Source organism: Orbicella faveolata, unplaced genomic scaffold, assembly GCF_042242905.1.
Source record: "Orbicella faveolata isolate gen_17 unplaced genomic scaffold, um_ofav_v1 contig_47, whole genome shotgun sequence".
NCBI lineage: Eukaryota > Metazoa > Cnidaria > Anthozoa > Scleractinia > Merulinidae > Orbicella > Orbicella faveolata.
In genome coordinates, this window is record NW_028301577.1 from 7,923,522 (window position 1) to 7,934,668 (window position 11,147).

Below are 11,147 nucleotides of genomic sequence, written 5' to 3' on the forward strand. Positions count from 1 at the left end.
TATTCGAATCTTCGCCCTCGGTGTAGCTAAATGTTTTGATAACTTTCAAAGCTTCATCGCCGATCGTGTGCTTGAACATCGCAAGCTGATATTGAGAACTTTCTCGGTCTAGCCTAGAAATAACAAAATAGTTGTTGTACTTTTCCTTCCAGAGCTTCCAGTTCTCGGCTACTTCTCCACTGGGCCGCAAGGCAAGAGGTTGAGGCGGCGAAATTTGATGAAACATTGGAGACTGGTTCGTTGAAGGTTGAGCAACTGTAGGAGAGCTTCCACCGGTTCCACTGTGGCCTTCCTCATCGCTCATGTCGCTGACAGTTTAATTCGCCGACGACCAAGAGAAACTAGACTAATTTTCCGCTCGCTGCCACCATGTAATATCATGAAGGACACACACAGAGTAAAACGAAATACACTTTACTCGAGCACCACACGATTACAACTGAGCTTCAAGCTATAACAGAATACTAAAAAGGCTAAAGCACCGCGGGAACAGGTCCCTGGAGGCACGTGTTAATGCATATTATAGCAGTTGTTAATTATCATTATTATATGGCTTTGGCTTGTGGCCGATATAACACGCGCTCTGATTGGCTAAGAGCGAGATCTGAGTGGTCATTATGCAGCCGTAATGCCCACGGGCCGATTACGGATTATGCAAATTAGGAAGAGCCCGGCTTGGAAAATTCAAGCGCATTGAAACAATGAAAGCCAATTAACAACAGTAAGAGAAGTAAATTTAATTCCAAGTAGCTAAAAGTTTAAGGATTTTTCCATAAAATTTACATAGAAGTCGTTTTTGACTTACCGGTAACCTTGGCGAGTACTAATGAAAAACAATCAAAGTTTGCCGAGTGTTGAGTAAAGCTAAAATCGCTAAGTGAAAAACACCATCGGCAGATGTGTCATGTATCCTGAGCAGAAAACCACGAAGAAATTTATAAGTTATCATCTTAGTCACAATAATTACCGAAATATTGAACTTCATTTCAGTTTTCATCAAATAGATTCCCTTGCTTCAACACAAGCAAGTGTAAATCAGCTTCCAGGATCATCAGATGTAAACAATCGGGCGGTTTCTGTCGGTAGCAGTGTTTCTGATACCTGCAGGAAGTTTTAGACGCTAACAAGGCTTGAAAAGTTCATTCACAAGTCCCAGAATGAAGAAGGCCAAGATATGTTCAGTTGTCGAAAGCGAATGCAAAGATCGACTTATTCTGAGCAGTGCATTCTGAAGCATTAGTATTTTCTTTCACCAAAAGACCGTTGGTTTGGACCATTTTGAAGCACTTTCTGTCTTTTCTATATGCGTTGACGTTTCACCACAAAAGTTGGAAAAACTCCCTCATCAAGTTGTGGCTCCACGATACTAAAATACTTTTTTGAGGGCTGTGACAATCATTTTTCCCGTAAAGAAGTACAGTATTGAAGTTCACTGACTGTGTGGTTTTGCCCTGGGTTTGAGACGATGAATGAATCGGTAAACGCGCGCATCGCCGGATGTAAATTGACGACTTCCGCTCGAATAATTTTGTTTTCTTTAATTCGTGAGCCATATAATAAACAACTTAATAACCTCGACTGTTCGGTCGTTACGGGAAAATCTCAAACCTCGGCCTACCGTATTGACCGAGCGATAGCGAGGTCAATACGGCAAGACCTCAGTTTGAGATTTTCCCGTAACAACCTCACTCTCGGTTATTAAGTAGTTATCATTCACTTTCATAATCTACAAAGATGGCAAATTCTGCACCAACCACTTTCTTGCAGCCACAGAACTGACTGCTAGTTTTTTTATACATAACAATATGATTGTCCCATAGGCGATGACCTGAGCTCATTTCCAGCATGTGGTGACTTATATTTGAGAGGTCTGATCACATTGGACCTTAATTTGGTACTTTGGACAAGTACACACTGTAGTCGCTTATGTGTGGTGTTCACACAGGAAGTTTTAACAATGATATAATGTTTACTTGTGTGGAGATGCAGTGACCGTGCGGTTAGTGTGCTCATGTCCAGTTGAGCAGTCTCGGTTAGAGCCCTGGCCAGGGACATTGTGTTCCATTCTTGGGCAAGACACTTCACTCTCACAGAGTTTCTCTCAACCCAGGTGTATAAATTGGTACCGGTGAATTTAATGCTAGGGGTAACTCTGCAATGGACTAGCATCCCATCCAAGGGGAGGGGTAGAAATACTCTTAGCCACTTCATGCTCCAGGAACCAGAGATAAGTGCCGGCCTGATGGGCCACTTGGCTAGTATGCAGACTTTACTTTTTTATATTTACTTAATACCATGAAAATACTTACACGTAGTCCCCACTGCCACGCCCCCAAAACTTTGGCAACTTCAGTTCCGACTATATAACCAAGCCCACTGAGAAAAATAAATGAAAACAGTTCACAAAAAACTCACCATTGCTTCATGTAACTACATCACTACAAACACACCATGATCACTACGATAATTATATTATAATTTAATTAATATACAATTGAACTCTACTTCAAACTCTTAAGGGAAATGAAAACAAGACCAAAATAGGGGGAGTTTGAAATAGCGGATAGTAGACGACTGAATGGCAAATCCAAAGGAAATGGTTTGGAGTTTGAAATATCAGGGAATTCAAAATACTCACCAAGTTCAAATTACCAGAGTACAACTAGGCATTATAATAATATCAGTTGGATAATATTATGAATCATGACCAGATTTAGGAATTCCTCCTTACTATATGTATCTTACAAGTAAGCTTTATTAATTTGACCTAAAAGTGCATGTAGGTCTATTTTGTATGGGTATTAGGTAACTTAACTTCACAGACTCTTGATGTTTTCTGGAATTACTTCCATCATGCAATCATTTTTTGCATGATTTCAATCGTGTGAACAATCTTGCAACAAACCTACATGCATCTGCACAGCCAAGCGACTCTTAGGGAAGTGGTCAAAACTATGTTACATGCTAGGGACCCACTTTTTGGAGGGAGGGCTATATAAGAGGCCATGGGTCTCCCGAGGGACGTGGGGGGCTACTTAAGAGGCCATGGGTCTCCTGAGGGGTGGGGGGCTACTTAGGAGGCCATGGCTCTCCTGAGGGAGGTGGGGGGCTACTTGAGAGGCCATGGATCTCGTAACGGAGGTGGGGGCTAGGTAAGAGGCCACGTGTCTCCTGACAGAGGTGAGGGGGAGAGGGAGTCTGGACTCTATCCTATTGTGTATTGCAAGCTCTATTGCGATTGATATTCATTCGCCTTCATCAATTCATTCAATTCAGTCATGCTAAAAACTTACCCTAACCCTAAAATTGATCCTAATTGTCTTCTATGGGCATTTAGAACGGACAGGGTTTCATTGGAGCAGTAGATTCTACATGTTAGACGAAAACTTTCTTTGTCAGAATGAGTGACTGAATATTATTATCCTGAGTGAATATTACTTTTATTATTAATTATTTTACAATACAGTACAAATTTTATTGTCAACTCCCTATGGGGGCTTTTCAGAGACAATAATAATGATAAAGATAATTAAAAAATACTAAAGAATGTTTGATAAACAATTATTGAAAAACTATTTACATATAAAATTTATGACATTTTAAAAAATTGATTTAAGAGGAAGGCTTTCATTTTACGTTTAAACATTTTATTTTATTATTAATTAAATACATCTCATAAAAGCGCAAAACTTCTACTTAATTCACACAAAAATACAAGCTGTTAGATGTATAATCATTTTTTTCTTAGATGATAAGCCAAATTTAATGAATACAGAGCCTACCATTAGTGGTCTTATTGTGCAGGCTTCTACTTCACACACAAAAATACAAACTAGTAGATTTTTTTTTTTTCACATGATAAGTCAAACTTAATGAATACATTAGTGTTCTTCTCGCATAGGTTTTTTTTTTATCTAACAATTTCATCGGGCAACCTTAACTGAAATATTTAGCTGTACACATATTAAATGTATAATTTGCAGTACTTCAGTGTAAAATGGGTTGACTAGCCTACACGACTTCTACTGTTCGTGACATATTTGTGTATATTTGCCGTTCTCTGTTCAGTCACTCGACCTTTTTGTTGCTTCACTCGTCTTTATGAAGGGTACTTCATGTTTTGTAATAAGGAGGAATTTTATTACAGTCGAGCCGTAAGACCTGCTATGGCAAAATTCTAGAGGTCATAGGTCTGCATGATTTCCGCTGTTATCTGCATGTCGCTTCGTCGATGACACCTTTGTAATTTGCCATGTATTTATGCATTTTTTAGGCTCATTTCTATTGCAAGATATGTTTTTTAGTCTCCAAGTATTTCCCTTCGCGGGACAAAATATGAAATTTACCGTAAAAGTGTTGGTTACTTGCATTCTATATTGTGACACCGGACCCGGCTGTAATTATAGAACTGTTTGCAAGTACAGGAGGTTGATTCTTATCACGGATATCATATTTGTCCTCCTACGTTTTTCCTTCGAAGACACCGTAGCTTGGAGAAAGCTATATGTTTCTCTTAAATATTCTTATGTTTCTTGCAGCTATCTGATCGAGCTTATGTTTCTCGAGCTCGATGTATAGGTTTATTCCTCCTTTTGGTCGTTCTGGCACCACATGATCCAAATGTAGCTGTTAATTACGCTGAAGTCTGTTGACTGTTTTGCGTGTCGTATTTGCCACTGTTCGGCTTAGCTCAGGCAAGACCATGGTTTCGATCCTCCATGTGGATCTCATCAGTTGCCGGTATTTCTAAAATACTATGTACGTCTGTAGTTGCTAGCGCAACTCGTACATTCTGTGGCTTGTACAAACTTGTATAATGCCTAGCCTACACGACTTCTACGGTTCGTGACATTTATACATTTGCCGTTCTCTGTTCGGTCACTCGACCTTTTTTTCGCTTCACTCGTGTTTACGAAGGGCATTTCATGTTGTGTTAAAAGGAAGAATTTTAAGTAGAGTTGAGCCGTTAGACCGTGCTATGGCAAATTTTTAGAATTCATATAGGTCTGCATGATTTCCTTTGTTATCTGCATGTCGCTTCGTCGAGTTTGACACCTCTGTAATTTGCCGTGTGTTTAAACATACCATTGTTTTGGCTCGTTTCTATTGCAAGATACAAGTATTTCCTTTCCAGGGACAAAATATGAAATTTACCATGAACATGTTGCTTACTTGCATTCTATATATTAATGCGATGCCAGGCCCGGCTGTTTGATTAGAACACTTTGCAAGTAGTATGTTGCAATTGATCCTTATCACGGATATCCGATTTGTCCTCGTATGTTTTTCTTCGGAGATGCCGTAGCTTTACTTCGAGAAAGCTATACGTTTCTCAAAAGACATTTTTGGTTTCTTGCAGCTATCTGATCGAGCTTATGTTTCTGGAGCTCGATGTATAGGTTTATTCCCCCTTTTGGTCATTCTGGTACCATATGATTCAAATGTAGCTGTTTAAGAGCAAGTCTGTAGACTGTTTACCGTGGCCCCAGAGGTTTTTCTTGATGTTTCTCCACGAGAGATCTGCGAAAGAGCCGCGGAGCTTCGCAGTTAGCTTGCGAGCAGGCTCACCTTTGAGTCACACGCGCGAGCGTCGATAAGCAAAGCGATCCGGCAGGAAGGAGTCTGGTGAAGTAGCCTGCGACCAGACTCCCGGCGAGGACGGAAAAAAATTCTGGCGAGCGCGAAACAGAAAAATTCGGAGAGCAAAGCTATCGGGGTGGGTGTTCGAGCTCACCGGGAGCCTGTTCGCAGGCTATTTCTGAAGAGACGCCAAGAAAGTGAGCCCGCCCTGATCCCTGTAATTTTTTCATTTCTGCACGCGTAGATCGTCTGAGCGAAGTGAAATACCATTGGTCGAAAAGCGGGAAAGGCGAGAAAACTGTCAATCTACTATGTTTGATGAGGAGCGATTAAAACCCCGTAGAGTCGATAATTTACCGCACAATAGAAAAAAAGTGGTCCACATTGGGAGTCAGAAGAAGAGTTGAGTGCACATATTACTGATGTTTTAACAAAGTTCCAGTCTATTTCTGGTTAAATTTCAAACTAAAGAGGGGGCAGGAAATAGCAGGTGAAAGTAGGTTAATGAATCAAGACGTACTTGTCGTGTTGCCGACTGCATATGGGAAGAGTTAAATATTACAAACGTATGATTGCAAGCGGGCAACGAAACAACACGAAGGCATTTGCCCGTTTACCAGCATCGCCAAAGACCAGATTGCCAAAGCAAGATCACTTAGAATCAAAGTGTGTTTCCTTAGTAGACATAAACTTTGACACTTTTTCTTTGGCAAAACTTTATCAACAATGGGTATCGCACCTACATGTTGTTATGAAAAAGATTTACAATTTTCCCGAGAAATCTGAGCTGCCAAAGTTCATACTTCCGGTGAAAATTAATTGACTTTATTCTTTTCTGTGGTTTCTGGGGTGGAAATAAAAAAAAATTGCAGAGATCAGAGCAGGCTCACTTTCTCGTCTCACAGGCCTGCGAACAGGCTCCTGGTGAGAACGCAAAAAAAAATTTGGCGGGCGCAGAACAGAAGAATTCGGAGAGCAAAGCGATCAGGGCGGGGACAGGGTAGACTGCAAAACAGTCGTATTTTTTTGCAAATGCGGGCGACGGTCAATATTCGAACGAAAGGTTTGAAGCGAATGTAAGGCTCGCGCGCTTCACACGCGAGGATCGCGCCTTCCGAAAACGTCCAAAAACGACTGTGTTGAAGTCTAAGGACAGGGGAACCTGTCGACTTTGATTTTGTTGGGCCTATCCGCCCTTGATGATTAGCCTGTAACAAATCAGTCAATGAGGTAATTAGACTTGTCAAGAAGCTACATTTTCGGTGCTTGCAAACAGTTCTAATCGAGCTAATCAAATAGCCGGACCGGGCGTGATAGAGTGTAATTTTGCGATTTTTTCATGATCCGTGAAATATGCATTTACTTGCGCGTGATTTGTGAACCGGCGACTTTTGCGGGAATAATTCTTCACTTTTTATGGAGATTTTAGCGTCATTAAAGCTCGTAAACTTGTTCAGAAGTGTTTTTAAAAGTTAGAAGGCTAGCATCTTAGCTCTAGAGACAAAACGGTTTCAGAAAAATCCTAGCTACTCTAGGTTACGCATTGAAGAGAGTGCCTCTCAATTCTGTGGTTTGTGCGTCGATGGTTTTTAGCAATATGAAAGTTGGTTAATCACTATTACGGTAGTCCACAGTTTATGTTTATGTTCAGAGTTAATGTGCTTTGTGTAGTCAGGCATTCATTAAAGGGACACCATGTACTTGAGCGCAAAACAATGTGGCGATTTTTTGTGTTTCTTCATTAAAAAATCTTTAACATGACTGTCGAACTTGTTTTCAAACATCCAAAAGGTTTATTTCTAATTTTGATAGGTATGCAAACCAGAGATTATTGTATATTCTAAGATCGATGAAAGGAAAAATAATGTGACCATAGTGTACCCAACCCGGCATACTGTTTCTCTCTGTGTTTGTCTTTGTGTGTGTAGTGAAGGGGGGGGGGGGGGGGTTAAGCAAGAGACCATAGGCTAGCAGCAAATAGAGGTGATATTGAGGGAGGATGGGGGGTCATGAAAGATACCACTGGGTAGGTTGTGAAGGGAGGGGGGCCTATAAAAGATACCATGGGTCACCTGTCAAGGGAGGGGGGTGGGCTGTAGTAGAGACCATGGGTCACTTGCCAAGGGATGAGGGGGGGCTATAAAAGAAACCGTTGGTATCTGGATAAGGGTAGGGGGCTATAGGAAGAGACAGTAGTCTCAAGTTATTCTAGTGGGTCCCTTATATGTATAATAGTTTTGACCACTTCCCTCCACTTCACTTTTGACCACTTTAATGTTTACATGTTTTAGTACCTCAGTGTCTATACAATTATTTTATAAGGAACTATAATGTACATAACTACAACACTCATAGGAGAAGTGACCTTTATCTACCAAAGCCAAAACTTAGCCTTGGTAGGCATGCTTTTAGATTTTCAGGGTCAGCGCTTTTTAATTCTCTACCAACAAAAATCAAAGACCAGAGTCGCCTTCTTCCTTCAAGCTTTTTATTAAATCTCACCCTTTTTCAGCATTTTCAGCATATATACAAATGTACATTTTCTTTCCTAGCTTCTTAAATGCGATGTTTCAACTATGCATATTTGAAATTTTTTTATGATTGTAATATTAATTACCAGGGCCCCTACCAGCCATAATGTTAAATGGACCACCCTGGCTAAATAAAGTTTTACTACTACTACTACAATCAGAAAAAAAAAACATCACAGCCACAATGTGGTGAACAAACAACAAACTGTAAACATGATCAATCATGTCTTCAAACTGTAAATTATTCAGACAGAACCCTCCCTCAGAAAATCATCTATCCTGCAGAAACCTACCATATCCGTTCTTACCTTCCCACAGGAATAGCAAAGTAGAAGACAGACAACATTCTAGTTCTCATGTCTCCTGTAAAAAGATCAGCTATGACAGTAGGTGCTATTGTAGAATAACTAGCTTCTCCTATTCCCACTACACCACGAAGGATAAGGAACCACCAAAAGGCCTGTTCAGGGGGAAAACATTTCCATAAATATTTTGCAAGATTAACCCTGATTTTCCAGGCTAGCCATTTGCTGAGAAAACACCACCACAACTGGGGTCATGACGGCTACTCCATGATGGCTAGCACTGCACAACAAAACAGCCAACCACTAGCTCAACTCCCAGAAACACTACATTTATAGCAGCCTTTCCTGCTACAATGATGATGACAAGCAATTAGGCCTGAGAAAATTAATAATTCACCATACATGTTGAAGTCTTAACAAGCAAGGTGGCCTTATGGTAAGCAGAAGTTGGACTCTGGATTGAGTGTTCCTTGAGCAAGGTACATTACTCTTGCTGCTTCCCTTCACTCAGGTGTCTAAATAATCTCTACACATTAAAGGCTGGTTGGTAATCATGTGATGTACTGCACTCGCATCTCATCTATCCAAGGAGGAGTAGAAGCACTCCTAAAACCCTTCATTCTACTGAAACCAGGATAAGCTCTCAAGCCCGATGCAAAATGTGCATGTAACCAACATTTACATGCAACTGCAATTAACAAGGAAAGACACATTGGCCAGTATGACTGTGTGTGGTGCAGTATTTGCATATGTAAGTAACAGCACTTAATGAACAAAGATAGTCATGTCTAACAGCCCTAGTGCCAGCAGATTTTGCATTCCACCTGGTGGATTTTATCCTTGACTTGCCATCTTCCAAACAGGACTTAATAAAATACAGTGTATATAAGAATGTTGCCAGATGCAGAACCAAGTGAAATATTTCGTAACATTATTGCATATGTAAGTAAACAACACTTGTCAGATTGTGATTTAAGTACTTACATCTTTGTTCAGCAAAGTGCTGAGAAAAACAGTTCCAGACCAGATTAATATCCCAGCTGCCATGAGATACTTCCTCCTGTACCGATCTCCCAGGTAGCCAAAGACAGGGGCGAGAACCATGTAGCTACAGATGAAGACTGTCTGAAGCAGACCTGCTGCTGAGTTGTTATTTTGTATACCAAAGTATTTCTGGATGTCATTTAAAAGTCCTGATACGAAAAAATGTACAAAGTTAAAACAGTTTCTGACAACTGGACAAAGTAGCCATTCTGCTGTTTACATAGATGAGATTGGAGCTCTATCTCAGGGTGGCAAAGGGTTTCAGCGTAACACATTGTAAGGACAAAAATTAGCATGTGACACATAAAAAGCAACTAAATAAACTTAAGTGACCTGTGAATTTATGAAAAAGAAAGCATTGCTAAAAGTACTTCATTACAATACTTGTCTAATGCCTATCTACATATTGCCCAAAAGTTACATTACAGTCAGTACAGTTCTAGAAACATAGTATAAGCAGATTATAATTATTGTAATTAATGTACGTATATGTATTGTAAATATTATAAGTGTATGGCAATAAATAAAAGAAATAAAAATAAAAAAATTTAAAAAAGCATTGCTAAAAGTATTTAAAAGTATGTGTGATGTGTGAATTTTGATAAAAGTTATTTTGTACATGATATGGAATCACAACTCTCTCTCTCTCCCCCCTCCTTTTGGTACCCCCCTATGCTGAGGACAAACAAGCACTTATATTGACCTGAAAGTCAAACCTTGTGCCAAATGATGCGGTCATAATTTTTAAGTCATTGTGAAACCTTAGAATTTCACCATTCAAATTTTAATGAGCTTTTAATGAACTGTTTGTCCCTGTGGTGCTATTCGATAATAATACTATTGTTCTAAAAGCAAGCATGGGACAGAGAGCAATCAACTGTAGGTAAGTGTGAGACCATTCACTGCCCACAGATGATCACTACTTAGCAGTACTTTAAAGTTGTACTGTACAATTTTGTTATGCTACACAAGGTGTCCCTAATCTTGACCGGATGTACTTGTCTCCCTAATTGAAATCCGATATCAGCCACTGTCATAGAGACCTCCATCACGTCCATGTCTCTTAGGTAAATGGAGATCTATTTGCTTGGAAAGATCCAAGCCTCTTTCATTTTCTAACCGTATTTATTTTCCGGCATATTTCATCAGAAAAAACATCGGCAAGTGATAGTTTAAAAGCTCAGAGATTTGAGACAACATATCGTGAGTTGGAGGGGAGACTGAAGTATCAATGGGGGCTTGACGACCCATTTAGGAAATACATTTCCTAGCTTAGCTGTTTTCAAGATTCTCTGCGGATTTGTTGGTTGAAAATAGCTATTCGTACCTGCTATAGTCTGTCGGTCCATATAATTCAGAAGGTTGATGACAAATAAAACAAACACCGTTATGTAAGCCCGCTTATTTCCTCTCATCTCTCTAACAACAGCTCCGTTCTGTACGACAGCTCCGTTTGCGACCATGTCGTTCTCGTTTGCGTAACCGTCTTGATTGGTTTTTGGAATTTGACTGTCATCCTCCGCTTCTGGCGCTTCGTCTGTTGACATGGTGAAGCGAAACGACCACTAAAATAACAGTCTGCGAGAAATGATGTGAGCGATCATAAATGAATGCGAGTACTTTAAAATGAAGTAGAGCTCGCTTGCAAATAAAGTGCGTCCACAGTGAAGGCTTGGCTGCACAGCTC

General features: G+C 40.1%; 1 protein-coding gene across 1 annotated transcript in view; it reads right to left on the minus strand.

Annotated features, from left to right (window-relative positions):
• LOC110069218 (protein spinster homolog 1-like) overlaps positions 1–11,143 on the minus strand; it is a 23,988-nt gene extending 12,845 nt beyond the window's left edge. The window contains exons 1-4 of the mRNA XM_089279116.1: positions 10,788–11,143; positions 9,401–9,609; positions 8,420–8,571; positions 2,310–2,376 (exon numbers count right to left, since the gene is read on the minus strand). Of these exons, the coding sequence (XP_089135242.1) occupies positions 2,310–2,376; positions 8,420–8,571; positions 9,401–9,609; positions 10,788–11,007 (648 nt within the window). The 5' untranslated portion in view covers positions 11,008–11,143. The remainder of the gene's footprint in view (positions 1–2,309; positions 2,377–8,419; positions 8,572–9,400; positions 9,610–10,787) is intronic.
• Between the last annotated feature and the right edge of the window lie 4 nt (positions 11,144–11,147).